General features: G+C 42.6%; 1 protein-coding gene across 1 annotated transcript; it reads left to right on the top strand.

The window, feature by feature from the left end:
- The first annotated feature begins 3233 nt into the window (after positions 1–3233).
- Positions 3234–7575, top strand: LOC149751423 (zinc finger BED domain-containing protein RICESLEEPER 2-like). The gene is made up of 7 exons (XM_089927029.1): positions 3234–3526; positions 5514–5642; positions 5951–6068; positions 6168–6305; positions 6408–7098; positions 7140–7462; positions 7552–7575. Exons 1-7 carry the CDS (start codon positions 3234–3236, stop codon positions 7573–7575), a joined length of 1716 nt encoding a protein of 571 aa, XP_089783155.1.
- Positions 7576–16092: the final 8517 nt, after the last annotated feature.

The following is a 16092-nucleotide window of genomic DNA, read 5'->3' as shown; positions in this document are numbered from 1 at the left end:
CGGCGGGTGGTGCATCGGCGGGCTGCGTCCTCCAGAGGATCTGCAAGAAGCCGTTGGCCGGGGTTTCCGGCGCCGGCCCTCCGATGCTTAAGTCAGAGGGGGCTTTTGTAGAGAAAGAGAGAGAGATGGCACGTAAAGTTCAAAGTCAGAAGTCCCCTGTGCTCACTTTAGAGGAAGAAGTTCCCTTTTTATAGGAGGGGTGTCAGGGTTACCTGCGATGTGACTGGGCGAATTAATGGGTTACCGTCATGATTGGCCGTGATCGTGTAAATTAATGAGTTGCCGTGGGTGACTGAACGAGATTGAGTGAGATTGAGTCCAGGTGGCGAAGGTATAACCCGTTCCCATCATGGAAGGAGATGGCGCACAGTCAGAGCTTGCTTGTGGCGCGCAGTGCAATCTATTCTTAGGAACGGTGAGGCGTTGACAGTCGTAGCAGGGTATGGTCCCTAGTTGATATGTCGTGGCGTGGCCGGCAAGCAAAGCATGGTGTGGTGAGGCTGCTGCAAGGCATGGCCACAGCATGTGGATGACAAGGTTGGCCTGCGGAGCTCGGCAGCCTTCCGAGCTCGGCATTCTGAGCTCGGCAGCCTTCTGTGCTCGGCCTGCTGAGCTCGGCAGCCTGCTGTGCTCGACCTTCGGAGCTCATATATGCTGAGGTCGTGCATGTCGAGATCATGCTTGCCGGGGTCATGCCTGTCATCGGATTCGGGTGCTCTGATTGTATTTGTGGGGTGGTCCATTTTTCCTCCCAACACTACTCCCCGACTTCTGAGTTCAAGCTGCTTTTTAGCTCGGGCGAAGGAAGTAGTCCAGCGTCGATCGTCCTGTAATATAGCCAAATGTCTATGGAGATGTACGTGCCAAGTAGGGTGTACGTCTCGTGCCGTCGGAGCTAACAGCCTTAAGCCGAGCTAAGCGACTCTGCTACGAGGTCGACTTTAGCGGCCTTCTTTGGCTTGTAGTCGACTTAGCAAGGTGCCCCCACTCAAATCGGGGTGCGTCGTTGTGGGAGGCGTCGAATGGCTTCGAATGCCGTCGAAATGGCGTCGAAATGTCGTCGAAGTGGCGTCGAATGTCGTCGAAATGTCGTCGAAGTGGCGTCGAATATTGTCGAAATGGTGTCGAATGTTGTCGAAATGGCGTCGAAGTGGCGTCGAATGTCGTCGAAATGTCGTCGAAGTGGCGTCGAATGTCGTCGAAGTGGCGTCGAATGTCGTCGAAATGGCATCGAAATATCGTCGAAATGGCATCGAAATATCGTCAAACTGGCGTCGAATGTCGTCGAAATGGCGTCGAAGTGGCGTCGAATGTCGTCGATATGGCATCAAAGTGACGTCGAATGTCGTTGAAATGACGTCGAAGTAGCGTCGAAATGTCGTCGAGCACTTAGATGAGCATAACGGAATAGCTCGATCACTTAGATGAGCTTGAGTACGGAAGAGCTCGAGCACTTAGATGAGCTCGAGAACAGAAAAGTCCAACTCGGAGGTAAGCATCAGCTTGAGAACATAGACGAGGGAGGGCGATGTTGGAGATGGAGGTACCTTTTGGAGGCATATTGACAACTCCCGAGCTTCGAGGTCCCTCAGGACTTGGCTCAGCACCGGCTGGGAGTCGTTGGAGGCCGTTAAGCGGCATGTGTTGAGCTCTGGGCCGCGCCACTACCCCTCAAGGTCGAGGAGCTATGATTATGCAGGATCCATGGGTACCCAAGAGCATTTTCTTTGGACAGGCTGGACCCGATCTCATTGTTGCCTTGGTTGGCCAAGAGTTGCATTGTAGGCCGAGCTGACCTGGACCATGTGAAGGTTTAACTTCATAGTACTTTCTTCGGGTGGAATCTCCTGCGAATCTAGCCAGAGGAGCGCTCATCCTTTGGAAGGCATTACAAAATAAGATGTCAATCGAGCTTCCATTATGTACTAAATTTTTTTTAAAGCCTTGCAATGATGAAGGAAATAGCTACAGCATCATTATAAAGAGGGCTCAACACCCTTTTGGTCTTCATCGGACAAGGAACAACTTTTGCAGTGCACGGATGCTTTGAGGAAGCTCTTTCTTCCGAGCTTGATGTTTTAGGTGCCCCTACTCGCCCACCCTCTGATGGTATTGATGATGCCCGCGAGAGGTCAGTTGTCATTCCGCTCCTCACGCGACACTGGGTTTTGTTCCTCGGGCTCTATCCTGTAGGCCTGATCACGGACAAAACAACTCAACCGACCTCGGCGGACAAGTGCCTCGATCTCATCACGGAGCTTGTAGCAATCCTCTGTATCATGGCCGCGATCTTGGTAGAAGTGACAGTACTTTTTCGAGTGCTTCCGCGACTCTGTCAGTCGCATCCTCAATGGAGGTCGGAGGTAGCCTTGACCATCAATCTCCATGAGAATCTCTGCTCGGGTGGATGAGGGGAGTGTATGTCTGAAACTTTTAGAGAGAAAACCTCGGGCGAGCTAGGCTCTGGGGCCAAGGAGGCTCTTTCTCATGCCAGGGGAATCTACTGCTTGGTTGGGAGTGCTCCTCCTGATGCTTTTTCTGCATCTTTGCAGGTCATTCGGCTGCCTCCCCCCGAGAGGCCATGGCTTCCTCAGCCTTGGCGTACTTGCGAGCTCGGGCCAACATTTCAAGAAAGTCGGCGGGGAAGCTCTTCTCGATGGAGAAAAGAAATTTGTAGGACCGAGCTCCAGTCTTCAATGCCGACATGGCGATTGACTGGTCGAGATCGCGAACCTCCCATGTGGCCGAGGTAAAGTGATTGATGTAGTCTTTTAAGGATTCTCTCTCCTTCTGCTTGATGGCGAAGAGGGAGTCTGAGGTCCAGCGCTGACGCCGACTAGCGGCAAAATGGGTGGCGAGCTGCCTGCCCAGCTGTTCAAATGAGAGAATTGAGCTGGGCTTTAGTCCGGAGAGCTAAAGACTAGCTGCCTTGCGGAGAGTCGCTGGGAAGGTTTTGCAGAGTAGAGCGTCTGTGGCTCATTGGAGTGTCATAAGGGCTTTGTAGCTCTCCAAATGATCTAGAGGATCGGATGAGCCATCATAAGGCTCAATCTGTGGCATCTTGAACCTTTGGGGGATTGACTCATCCATGATCCATTGAGGGAATGGAGACTCTGTTGTAAAGTCAAGGTCGGCATCTTGCTTCGGGCCTCGGTCTCGAAGTATCTGTATCTGCCACTCCAAGTCCTCGACTTTTCTGCCGAGCTCGGGTGGGGCTCCTGTTGCAGCTTGACATGGGGCAAACCCCGCCTCAGATGAGTGCTCCCGTTCTCGAGGCGACAGGCTTCAGCGCGAGCTCTCAAGATAATAGATGTGCGACAAGCCCTCCTGGCTTGGGGGTCGAGCTTGGTGGAAGCTTCGGTGGTGGCGACGCTTTACAGAAAAATGACGTCATAAGCGGCGTCCTGAGGACTCATGCTCGTGAGGAGGGAGTAGAGGCTGGTCTTCTACTTGCTGTAGGCCTTGAACGGCACAGTGAGTGCTTGGACTTGTTGGACAAGCAGGTTGAACTGCTCTGGTTGGACTTGTAGAACTTGATCTGCCGGAGGTCTTGGCGGTGAGTTCTGGACTGAGTGTCCAGAACTTGGTGCGCGATGCTGGGAGGCATTAGAGGCTCCTTTGCTCCTTAGCTTCATGGTCACGACTCGGGCCCTTCCTCTAGTGCCAACTGTTGCTGGAAACTGGACCCGGGGGCGACCACTGGCCGAGAAGGAGGAGCTCCGGTGGGTGGTGCATCGGCAGGCTGCGTCCTCCGGGAGACCTGCAAGAAGCCGGTGGTCGGGGTTTCCGGTGCCGGCCCTTCGATGCTTAAGTCAGAGGGGGCTTTTGTGGAGAAAGAGAGAGAGATGGCACGTAAAGTTCAAAGTCAGAAGTCTCCTGTACCCCCTTTAGAGGAAGAAGTTCTTTTTTAATAGGAGGGGTGCCAGGGTTACCTGTGATGTAACTGGACGAATTAATGGGTTACCGTCATGATTGAACGTGATCGTGTGAATTAATGAGTTGTCGTGGGTGACTGGATGAGATTGAGTGAGATTGAGTTCAGGTGGCGGAGGTATGGCCCGTTTCCATCATGGAAGGAGATGGCGCACAGCCAGAGCTTGCTTGTGGCGCGCAGTGCAATCTATTCTTAGGAACGGTGAGGCATTGACAGTCGTAGCAGGGTATGTCCCTGGTTGATATGTCGTGGCATGACCGGCAAGCAAAGCATGGTGCGGTGAGGCTGCTGCAGGGCATGGCCACAGCATGTGGACGACAAGGTCAGCCTGCTGAGCTCGGCAGCCTTCTATGCTCGGCGTTCTGAGCTCGGCAGCCTTCTGAGCTCGGCCTTCGAAGCTCGGTAGCCTTCTGAGCTCATGCATGCTGAGGTCGTGTATGTCGAGATCATGCTTGCAGGGGTCATGCCTGTCATCGGATTCGGGTGCTCTGATGGTATTTGTGGGGTGGTCCATTTTTCCCCCCAACACCATCCAAATCTTGATGAAAGAGGGATCTAGTCCTAGGTTACTGATAACATGAACAAAAACAAATCCAACATTGTTCATTGCTGCCCTTGCTTAAGACAACGTTTATTCATCAATTAGCTTGTTGTTGATTTTTTTTTTTTGATAAATATGGTGGAGAAAGATTCAAACCCTTGACCTTGTGTATTTTTGCAATTACTTTTCTAAAGAGCTTTTCTTTAGTTCAATCAGTTCAATGAACCCTTCAATCTATACATGGATTAGTAGTAAATGGTCAATTGATGGCAGGAACCTAACATAGCCAATCACATACCACTAGCTAGTGCATAGGGCTGGAACTGGGCTCGGGCCGGGCTATGGGCTAGGCCCAATGCATTTCAGGCCGGGCTCGGGCTGAATAATTAAGCCCATTTCTATTTCGGGCCGGGCTCGGGTATCTCATTGGCCCGACCCGAGCCCGACCCAAGCCCGAGCCCACTTCCAGCCCGAGGAGTAGCCTGAATCACGGTTTGCCCATTTCCATTTGGCCCTAGGTGATTGGCTAATTGCCGAATGGGTTTTATTGTTTAAACCCAGTTGGTTGTTGTCCGATGCTGGTTGGGATTTGCAGAGGCGCAGAGGTGCAGAGCGGTGGAGGCGTGGAGCTTGGGTTTCTCTGCTTCTCCTTGTCGGCTCGTTGCCGGTTGCCAGTCGTCGACCGTCCAAGCTCGGCGAAGTTGTGAAGAGGAGCCCCGACCACCCTATCATCATGAAGCGGAGCGCTCGATGAAGTTGTGAAGAGCAGAAAAGGTTTTGAGGTACAAATGATCTTCCCCTCCTCACCTTTCTTCCCTTTCCTTGTAGGAATCTTCTTTCCACTTCTTGTCTGGTTGCATGGGAATATATCATTCCTTTGTTTTATATTTTTTACAAGTATCATAAATGAAAATCCTCTGTAAAATGAAACTTTTGTAAGTGCTTCCATATCATCTCACAGTTATAGAAAGGTTTGGAATAACTTTCATGCTGATGCTATAGGTTAAATTTGTGATATTTATGTTGTTATTTGGGCAGATTATTTTTACTAATGTCTCATTCTAAAATGGGTGAAAATGAGATTGTTGAAGATTTAAGGGATGAGGATGATAGAATGAAGATACAATTGAAAATGATTGTGACAAATCTTCTAGAAAAAGATCTTGGGTATGAAATCACTTTATCGAGAAAAAAAATTCTGAAGGGTCAATAGCTAAGTGCAAATATTATAAAAAAGTTTTAAGTGGGAGCACTAAAGGAAGAACGAGTCATCTAAAATGCCATCTTAAAAATATTTGTAAGAAGTATCAAAAAAATCCGACTAATCAGTTGTTCTTAGTACCAAGTTCAAAAGATCCGATAAAGTTTTTCAAATTCAATCAAGAAGAAAGTAGAAAAATTCTTGCAAAATTTATCATATGTGTTGAGCTTCCATTTCATATTGTTGAGCATACTGTTTTTCTGAATTTTATGAGATCTTTTCAGCCATTATTCAAAATTATGGGTCGTAAGACTGTAAAACATGATTATATGGCTTTGTATCAAGAAGAGAGGAAAAAATTGCATGATGTCTTCAAGAGCCTAAGTTCTCAGGTTGGTTTCACTACTAATATTTGGACATCAAATTAGAAAATTGGTTACATTTCTTTCACAACACATTATATTGATTCTGATTTTATTCTACATAAGAAGATTATTAGTTTCAAGAAACTTTCATACCCTCACACCAGCTTTGCAATTGAAGATGCTATAAGAAAATGTCTTGTTGAATGGAAATTGAATTGTAAAATATGTACTATTACTTTGGATAATTGTACCACAAATGATGCTGTAATGAGAAGGCTCCAAGATCACTTTTGTTATGCAATGTTGTTTAGTGGGAAGTACAGTCATATTAGATATTGTGCACATATATTAAATATTATGATTCAGGATGGAATGAAAATCATTCATAAAGCTATTGAATGTATAAGAGAAATTGTTAGATATGTCTCTGCATCCCCATCTCGAATGCAAGCATTTAATGAAATTGTACAATATATGAGACTTTTTGCTCGAAAAGGACTCACTTTAGATGTTCCTACAAGGTGGAATTCTACTTATGAAATGTTGCATGATGCACTTGGTTATAAAGATACTCTTATTGGATATGCAACTGAGTATTCATGTGTATGCCCCACCGATGATGAATGGAAAAAGGCTTCTATAATTCTTAAATTCTTAGAAGCCTTTCTTGATGCCTCTAAAGTATTTTCTGATTATAAGTATCCCACATCCAATTTATACCTAAAAGAAGTTTGGAGAATTAGGGCTTTGTTGATGGATGAAAGTATCGATACTGATGAAACAATGAAACAATTAACAAATGAGATGCTAAAGAAGTTTAACAAATATTGGTCTCAGTGCAATAATTTGTTGGTAATTGCTTTTATTTTGGATCCCAGATCAAAGTTGATATTTGTAGAGTTTTGTTATCAAAAAACATTCGAGTTGGAGGAGTGCAAGAATAAGATTGATGATATTCGTGCTTGTCTTTTTAAATTATATAATAAGTATGTAGATGCAACAAGAATGCAGCCCTCTATGAGTTCAAGTGAGCGAACATCTAATTTTGGTGGACAAGGTGATATAAGTTCAGTTTCTTCCAAAAAAAATTTGGTATAGATTTTGCTCAGTTTAGAAGTCAGAGTTCTTCAAAACGCCCAAAGAGATCTGAGTTAGATAGTTATTTGGATGATGATGTGCTTCCTGATTTGGAGAATAAGGAGTTTGACATCTTGGCTTGGTGGAAGAGCAATGCAACATTCTATCCTATACTATCAAGAATGGCTCGAGATGTTCTAGCTATTCCAATCTCTACTATTTCATCTAAGTCGGCATTCAGCATTGGTGGTAGAGTTGTGGATCAATATCGAAGCTCTTTGAGCCCATCTACTATAGAAGCCTTAGTTTGTTCCCAAGATTGGCTTCATGAACAATATGAGAAGGTATATAAATCTTTTAAATCTATGTAATATTTTTATTTGCTTATTGCACTTATAATTTAAACATTTATGATTGATTTGTGTGTTAACAGTTGCAAATTGCTCGAGTTCTGTAACGTTGAATGTAGATGACGACATCCTGGAGTGGGCAAAGCAATGAACATGGAACATGGGTATTTAGTAATAATCTTTATTTTTTTTATTTATATCAAGTTACAAGTTTTCATATTTAATGTTGTTCATGTTCTAATTATTACTTTATTTAAAATATAGGTATTCACGACAATGGAAGAAAACTTTCTCTGCGACTCTGAGCTCGAAAAGAATAACTTTATCTCATTAAAGAATGGTTTCCCATACTTAACTTGTATGTTCTCCATGAATCGGGATGGAAGAAACTATTTGCTAAAAAATATTTTGTTTAGTTATTGCATTTCTACTAGCTTATAGTATTTCCAACGTTTGTTGTGGATAAAAATGTTATTATGTTCTTGGAAAATCCATGCCATCTTAACATGGCTGCATGCTTAATTAGGCTAAATCGATATGAAGTAGCCATCAAACAATGTGGTATTGTATGTTTATTGATTAAGTTGATTTATATTTGCTTGCTTGCTACTTATTTTCTTATATTGATCATTGCTTGATAATGTAACAGAGACCTGATAAATAGATGATTCTTATATGCACGTCATATTGGAAGCTGCATGTCATATTTGAAGCTTTTTTTTCTTTTTTTCCTTTTAGATAACATCATGTAGTTTGTCTTTCCTCTTCAAGCTATTAAAATCCACTCGCTATCTCTTTCCTAAAACAAGAGTTCTTCTCTACTCCCAGTCTCCCATGGAGCAGTGGCATAAGGTAATTTTATTTTCAAGCATTTTGTACAAATTATAGAGCGTTGATAGCATGTTGGAAGCTTGTTGCAAATTGTTCCCAAAATTCAAAAAAGTATGCCATGAACCAATAGGTTGACCACATGTAAATGAGATAAAATTTATTTTTTGACTTTAAACTAAATGCTTTATGGGAACCAAATGGGCTCGGGTCGGGCTCGTGATCGGGCCTGGTGGACTTTAGTCTAATCAGGCTGGCCCAATTGGGCTCGGGCCGAGTTTCTGTAAAACTGTTCGAGCCTAGGCCCGGCCCGAAGCCCGGAAAATAATTTCGGGCCGAGCTTGGGTAGGGGTATGGCCCGGCCCACTTCCAGGCCTACTAGTGCATGAACAGTAATCAATTGAACTGGACTCTTTAGTATTATTTTTTCTTTTCTTTTATCTTTTGAGAAATAACTAGGCTGAAGGTATTGAAGAGTATTTCATCTTTTTCTTAATGAAATGGCTTACTACTTACTTGATTTATAAAAACTAGTAGGGACATATCCTATTATGTGATGTACGTTGTATAGCAGCGCCGTTAGGGGTCGAGCTACATAATGAAATTAACTGCATGTGAGAGTTAGTTTTGAATAAATCTTCATTGTGGAGTCCTGTCTCATCTTTTCTTTAATTTCATGTTACCATGCCAAATTATATTACGAATAGGTTCAATCAATACCAACTTCGATCCACTCTTGATTGAGAAAATCAAGTAACAAGAAAATTCCATGTTCTATTAAGTGGTCAAAAATAGTATCACACACTAAACAAACAAATTACAAGCATATTACAAAGAGGTTTTGCCTCATCTTAATGATTCCTGTTGTCACTCAAAACCCAACCTAACAGGCTGATGAGCTAAAGATCGATGCAACTCTGCTCGCTTTGGCTAGAGAGTAGCTATATCACGCAGGCTCTGATCTACAGCTATAGAAAATAATCAGAGTCGTCAAAACGTATCTGGTGGAGAACCCTCCGATGCTTAAGTTGGGCAGAATTTTGTAAGAAAACAACATAGAACTGAGAGAGATGGTAGAATGAGAGTATAGCAAAAGGATATCTCATACCTAGGGGGTCCCTGTGTCTGGTATATATAGAGGAGAGTGTGTTGATATGCATGATTAGGTCGCACGATTCTTAAACAAGTAGTTCAACTCTTTCCTTATCCACCAATCTAGAGGGTTATAGCCTTTCTTTTCTAGCACGCCGAGCTATAACGGGTTGCGTTGATATTGCTCTAATCGTTCGGAGTTTTGATTAGTCGTCGATTCCATGGGGCACGTGTCATCTTCTAGTCAACGAGCTAAGCTGGTAGACGAGATTTCAAGGGATGGTAAATCCAAGTTGTATCACTTGCCCGTCATTTTTGAACTGTATCACTTGCCCTCCACTTTCGAGCTCGAGCTGTTTTTACTGGCCTCAAGTGAAGGAAGTAACTAAGCCATTTATCAAGTGAGCTGGCCAAGCTGAAATCGAGCTATCAGATCAGACTCGAATGCTTCTAGAAGCTGGATTTAATGACCAGCGCAATTTTTGTGATGTCAATTCCTTTCTCGAAGCATCATGCATATGGGCAGAAATTTTGTTGCTGCGACCACTCCTTCTCAAGGCTCTGATAGGGAACAACCATGGGAGCCAGGAACACCAAGTGTTGAGCTTACACATAAAGTCCAATGACTGGATGATCAGATGGGTGCTGCAATTGCAACCATTCAAAGCTCTATTTAAGGGGCGAAACCCTTAACCATTCACACCCTCCTTTGGAGAGTACTGTTGCATTCCACAAGGGCTTCAACTCCTCCTTCTTTCCTTTCTCCAGCATTCTCTCTTTGGTTTTCTTTTCTGGCATACATCCATATGTTGGCTCCTTCTCTTTTCTCTCTCTTTCACCCCAGCTGATACAAAAATAAAATTGTTCTCCCAAGTGCAGGAGAATCGCACAAGTAGTAAAATCTCGGAAGTCCGAGGTCGAATCCTCAGGGAACGATCTATAGATTATTAGCGTAATTTTTAGATGTAATTTTCAGTTGAATAAATATGTGGATTAAGATGATGTTTTGATTTTCAGAAATTAAAAATAGAGAATAATAGATCAATGAACAAAGTTCAATCAAATAGAAATGGTTAGGGATCCACCCCCTTGATAATATTGCATTCAAGGATAAATCCTGCGATTCTTGATTAAGGATGTAAGAGTAGAATAGATCAAAACATGAAATATATTTTATGGACATATGAACTCTATTTCTAAGCATTCATCGTGCCTATTACATCAACGACAAATCAAATACTAAAGCAGTCCATGTACCAATAAACATAAACCATTAAAAATCTATCTACAAAATAGTTATGCAAGAACCCATAACACATCAAAAATATGAATCAATAAGAGCAAAGGTTCAGAATTTACTTCAAAGAAAGCAATACATCAAAGGTTCCTCCATCACCCTTCACCTAAGGAATCAGCCACTCATTTTACACATTAGTCCCCCTTCCATTTTTTTTTCTTTTCTTTGGCCCGAAACAGAGTATCTCTTCTCTGTTCCTTTTTTTCTTTTCTAATGGCTCATCCTCTGTTTCTACCGAATGAGGGATCTGAGGCTCTGTTTTTGAATGAACTCTCCTCGTTTTTTTTCGAATGGGACCCCTCTCTCTAGCCGAGGGAGAGACCTTCTATATTCCCCCCCGATGGATCCCTCATCCAGTTGCGAGATATCCGGACGCGGAATCATGGGAGAATGCTTCGCGGGAGGTTGCGGACGTTGGCTCACGGACGCGGAGAAGATCTGGGAACGAATCCGGAAGATGCGTGGAGAGCGGATGCTTGCGGGATCTAGGGAAGGCTGAAACGTGGAGATGCTGGAAGGCTTCACAGATTCGATTCGGAAGCATGGGATGCAGAGGATTGATGCTAGGATTCGGATGATGTTCGCTGGATGATGAGCTGCACGCGGACGAACGTGGCATGCTGGGATGAAGTCGGGACTTGCTGGGAGCTGATCACAGAAGCTAGGATCTGGGGAGAAGCGGATTGGACGGCCGTGGCCTGCGAGGAAGACGGAAGCTGGATCGCGATCTTCGTGGGATGGGGCACGGACGATGGGAGGCTTCACGAACGGCTAGGACTCGGCTGCTTGGATGCGTGGGTGATGAACCTGGACGAGAAAAATGTCAAAAAGAAGGCTCGTGGACGTTGTGATATGGGCTCGGCTGAAGCACGGATGTGTGCAGGATTCCTTCAAATGGACTTAGTCGAAATGGGGAGGACATGCTGCTGCTGGATGTGGCTGCACCTAACCGGCTAATGCTCCTTCTAGTGTGCAACTGGGACTGACCTCATGTGGTTGACTAGTCACCTACTATGATGCATCTTTTTGAACCCAATGTGCATTTTAACTTTGATTTCCGATCACCTGCACCCTACAAAAATATAATATTAATACAGCACTTCTATCATTATTTGTTAGCAATAATACTAATTTAAGTGATGTGTAGATCGCACTTTTGTGCTCTCATCACACCCCCCAACTAGCTTATTGCTAGTCTCTAGCAATTCAGAGTAAACAATAACATGAGAGTACAAAAAGTGTTGGTTGATCCTTTGATGTTTTATTAGAACTAATTGCATGAAATTAAGATAAGTACTCACTTTCGTAGGAATCACGATTGCACTTAGCACGTGCAACAAGCCGTTAAATCCCTAGGTTACCCTAGTGGACGAGTGTTGTCTCGTGAAGGTTTTCAGGGATGTTACCCACAAACATCATGAATTATATGACACGAGATTCTAATAAAAATATGAAATAAATCTTAAGCTAATACACATGTAATTAATTGATATATATTTTCAAGCATGGCTACTGTCAAAGCAAGGAAAAAAAAATGATCATATAGTGTGCATGAAATCGCATGATTTTCTCAGAGTACTAATACCTCCACCACAACCGGGCACCGCCTGAGTTTTAGGTGCACTACTCAAGCTCACAAATGTTTTCTACAATTTGTTAGAACCTGATCTATCAAATTTTCAGAATATCACATGTTGTCTAAATTTATCAAGAATGGTTCGTATGTAAAGAAAGAGCTATCAATCCCAACTAAACAACACGGGTACACAGAGGTCCAACACAATGGAGTCAAACCAGTCATTACCACATGTCACTAGGTTCAGCCTAACCAACTCATTCATGCTTATTATTATTTCATTTCATATATATATATATATATATATATTTCAATACACATGACAACTACAGCTATCCAACCCCATTAGGCTCTAGTAAGGTCCATGTAGCGAGCTTTCAGTCAATGACCCCCGATCTAGTTGGCTCAAGACATTAGGTGAAACATCCCTCGGACTTAATTACTCAAACCAGACTACGCCACGAGGCCAGACTTGTCATCATAAGCTTTTTTTTTTTGAATAATAATTATACAAGAAAAGAAATGGTAGACTGAACCATATAATTATTTTTATTATATATGTGACTGCATCGTGACTATAGGTCAACCAAGGTCGGATCATAAGGCACCTAAGTAATCTAGTCGGGATATTCAACCTCTATCTTTATGTGAAAACCAAATTCTGAACCTTATGGTACGAACAAGGATACTCATACTTCTTTTATGGATAAGGCTAACAAAAATGCAGTTAACAAATATGAACTCCTGAGGCCTTCCTATTGTCATTAAGTACACGTGTGGGGATCTAATAATAGGTCTCTGATCAGTCATAGTATGCATGTGTTCCTTGCCTTAATAGTTGCACACACTCAATATGAAAATACATGTGCATTTGCTCAAAAAAGAAAGTAATAGAATAAATCAAATGCAAAAACATGTTTTTTTTTTGTTTTTTTTTTATCAAAATATTTTCCTCCCCCCAACTTAAACATTGCATTGTCCTCAATGTAAAAAAAATGCAAGAAAACTATATATGAGAGACAATAGAGAAAATAATAAAGAGAAGAAGAATGCCTTGAGCTATTGATTTCCAGAAAAGAAGACCTACAAAATAAGAAGAAAACTAGAAATAAAAGAAAAAATTTAATTCTAACTAATATACACGTACCTTGGCCGTCATGCTCAGTCATAAGAAGGCTCCTCCAAGGGAAAGGAGTCCTCTTCATCTGCAAAATTCTCAAGAAAAGGTTTTAATCTTTGTCCATTTACCTTAAAAATTGTGCCATCCTATGGATTTTCAATTTCAACTGCCCTGTGTGGAAAAACAGTTTTTACAATGAAAGGACCTGTCCATCTTGATCGTAACTTTCCAGGAAACAGATGTAAGCGGGAGTCATAACAAAGAACTTTTTATGCAGGTTCAAAAGATTTTCTTAGAATTAATTTATCATGCCTAATTTTCATTCGTTCTTTACAAAGTCTAGCATTGTCATACGCATCCCGTCGAATTTCATTCAACTCGCTTAGTTGTATTTTTCTGGCTAAACCAGCATCTGACAGTTCAAAGTTTAATTTTCTAATGGCCCAATACGATTTATGCTCTATTTCAACAGGTAGATGACATGCTTTTCCATAGACTAGCCGATACGGGGACATACCAAGAATAGTTTTATAAGCAGTACGGTAAACCCACAATGCGTCAGAAAGTTTTAAAGACCAGTCTTTGCGTGATGGATTCACCGTTTTCTCTAAAATTCGTTTAATCTCCCGATTGGCTAACTCTACTTGGCCACTAGTCTGCGGGTGATAAGGAGTTGCAATTCTATGGGTGATACCGTACTTTCGTAACAGAATCTCAAAAGGTTTATTACAGAAATATTTTCCCCCATCACTAATTATAACCTTGGGCATCCTAAACCTAGAAAATATGTTTTCTTTAAGAAATTTTAAAACTGGTTTGTGGTCATTTGTTCGACAAGATACAGCTTCCACCCATTTGGACACATACTCAACACCAACCAAAATGTACTCATATCCAAAAGACGGTGGGAATAGGCCCATGAAATCAATGCCCCACATGTCAAAAATTTCAATAGCAGTAATGGGCTGAAGAGGCATCATTTGCCTACGAGTTAGACTTCCAACACGTTGACATATGTCACATGTCCTACAGAACTCATGGGCATCTTTAAATAGTGTAGGCCAATAAAAACCACATTGTAACACCTTAGCTGCCGTTTTCTTAGATGCAAAGTGTCCTCCGCAAGCATTGGCATGACAGAAAGAGAGTACACTTTGCATCTCATGATCCGGAATGCATCTTCTAAAGATTTGATCATTGCAATACTTGAACAAATAAGGGGCATCATAATAATAACTCCTTACTTCACGCAAGAAATTATTCTTATCATTCGATCCCCAATGCTCCGGCATCCGGTTTGTGACAAGAAAGTTTACAATATCAGCATACCATGGTATAGTAGAAAGTGCAAACAGCTGCTCTTCAGGGAACGAGTCCTTGATGGGCAACTGTGGCACCAAATCATGAACAACTAGCCGTGATAGATGGTCAGCAACCACATTTTCTACTCCCTTTTTATCTTTGATAGTGATGTCAAATTCTTGGAGTAGAAGTATCCATCGTATTAAGCGTGGTTTGGCCTCTTTCTTATCCAGTAAATATTTTAGCGCTGCATGATCCGTGAAGATAACAATAGGAGCACCAAGGATATAAGAGCGAAATTTATCTAAGGCAAATACTACAGCAAGCAATTCCTTCTCGGTGGTGGTGTAATTCATTTGAGCATCATTTAAGATTTTGCTTGCATAGTAGATGACATATGGCTTATTATCCTTGCGTTGTCCTAGGACAGCTCCTATCGCATAGTCACTAGCATCGCACATGATCTCAAAAGGTAATGACCAATCAGGTGGTCACACGATGGGTGCACTGCTAAGCATAGCCTTCAATTTTTCGAATACCTCTTGACAGGTTTCGGTCCAATTGAACGGTGTATCAAGGGATAGGAGGTTACATAATGGTCAAGCTATGACACTAAAGTCCTTGATGAACCTCCTATAAAATTCAGCATGACCCAAAAATGATCTAACATCTCTAACCGTCTTGGGTGCAGGTAGCTTGGCGATTAGGTCAATCTTAGCTCTATCAACTTCCATGCCCTTCGATGAAACAATATGTCCTAGGACAATTCCCTTTGGCACCATGAAGTGGCATTTCTTCCAATTCAGTATCAAATTCTTTTCCATGCATCGAGCTAAGACTGCTTGTAAATGTGACAGGCAATCATCAAATGAATCGCCAAAAACAGAGAAATCATCCATAAACACTTCTAAAAATTTCTCGTTCATTTCTTCAAAAATACTGAGCATGCATCTTTGGAATGTTGCAGGTGCATTACACAACCCGAATGGCATCCGATGGAAAGCGAATGTGCCAAAAGGACAAGTGAAGGTAGTCTTCTCTTGATCCTCAGGTGAAATTTCGATTTGGTAGTACCCGAAATAGCCCTCGAGAAAACAATAGAATTTGTGTCCTGCAACTCTTTCCAAAACTTGGTCTAGGAAGGGTAGGGAAAAGTGATCTTTCCTAGTGACCAAATTCAATTTTCGGTAGTCAACACACATGCGCCAACTCGTCGGAACACGAGTTGAAACTAGTTCACCCTGATCATTTTTGACTACCGTCAGACCTGCTTTCCTGGGCACAACTTGAGTAGGACTCACCCTCTTGCTATCGGAAATTGGATAAATAATACTCACGTCAAGCAACTTGAGGACTTCTGCTTTAACCACATCTCTCATCGTAGGATTCAGCCTACGCTGCATTTGCCT

The sequence above is a fragment of the Phoenix dactylifera genome, chromosome 13, assembly GCF_051530095.1.
Source record: "Phoenix dactylifera cultivar Ajwa chromosome 13, Ajwa_hap1_PhDact_Kaust_v1.1, whole genome shotgun sequence".
NCBI classification, from domain to species: Eukaryota; Viridiplantae; Streptophyta; class Magnoliopsida; order Arecales; family Arecaceae; genus Phoenix; species Phoenix dactylifera.
The sequence above is the reverse complement of the archived record's forward strand: the minus strand, read 5'-3'. Positions and strand labels throughout refer to the sequence as shown.

Bases quoted from the DNA above. Each gene is read 5' to 3' on its own strand.
- LOC149751423 (XM_089927029.1), top strand. From the start codon at position 3,234: ATGGGGCAAACCCCGCCTCAGATGAGTGCTCCCGTTCTCGAGGCGACA. The intron at 6,069-6,167 runs GTTGGTTTCACT...CTACATAAGAAG, and splicing joins TCAAGAGCCTAAGTTCTCAG to ATTATTAGTTTCAAGAAACT. The intron at 7,463-7,551 runs GTATATAAATCT...GTGTGTTAACAG, and splicing joins TTCATGAACAATATGAGAAG to TTGCAAATTGCTCGAGTTCT.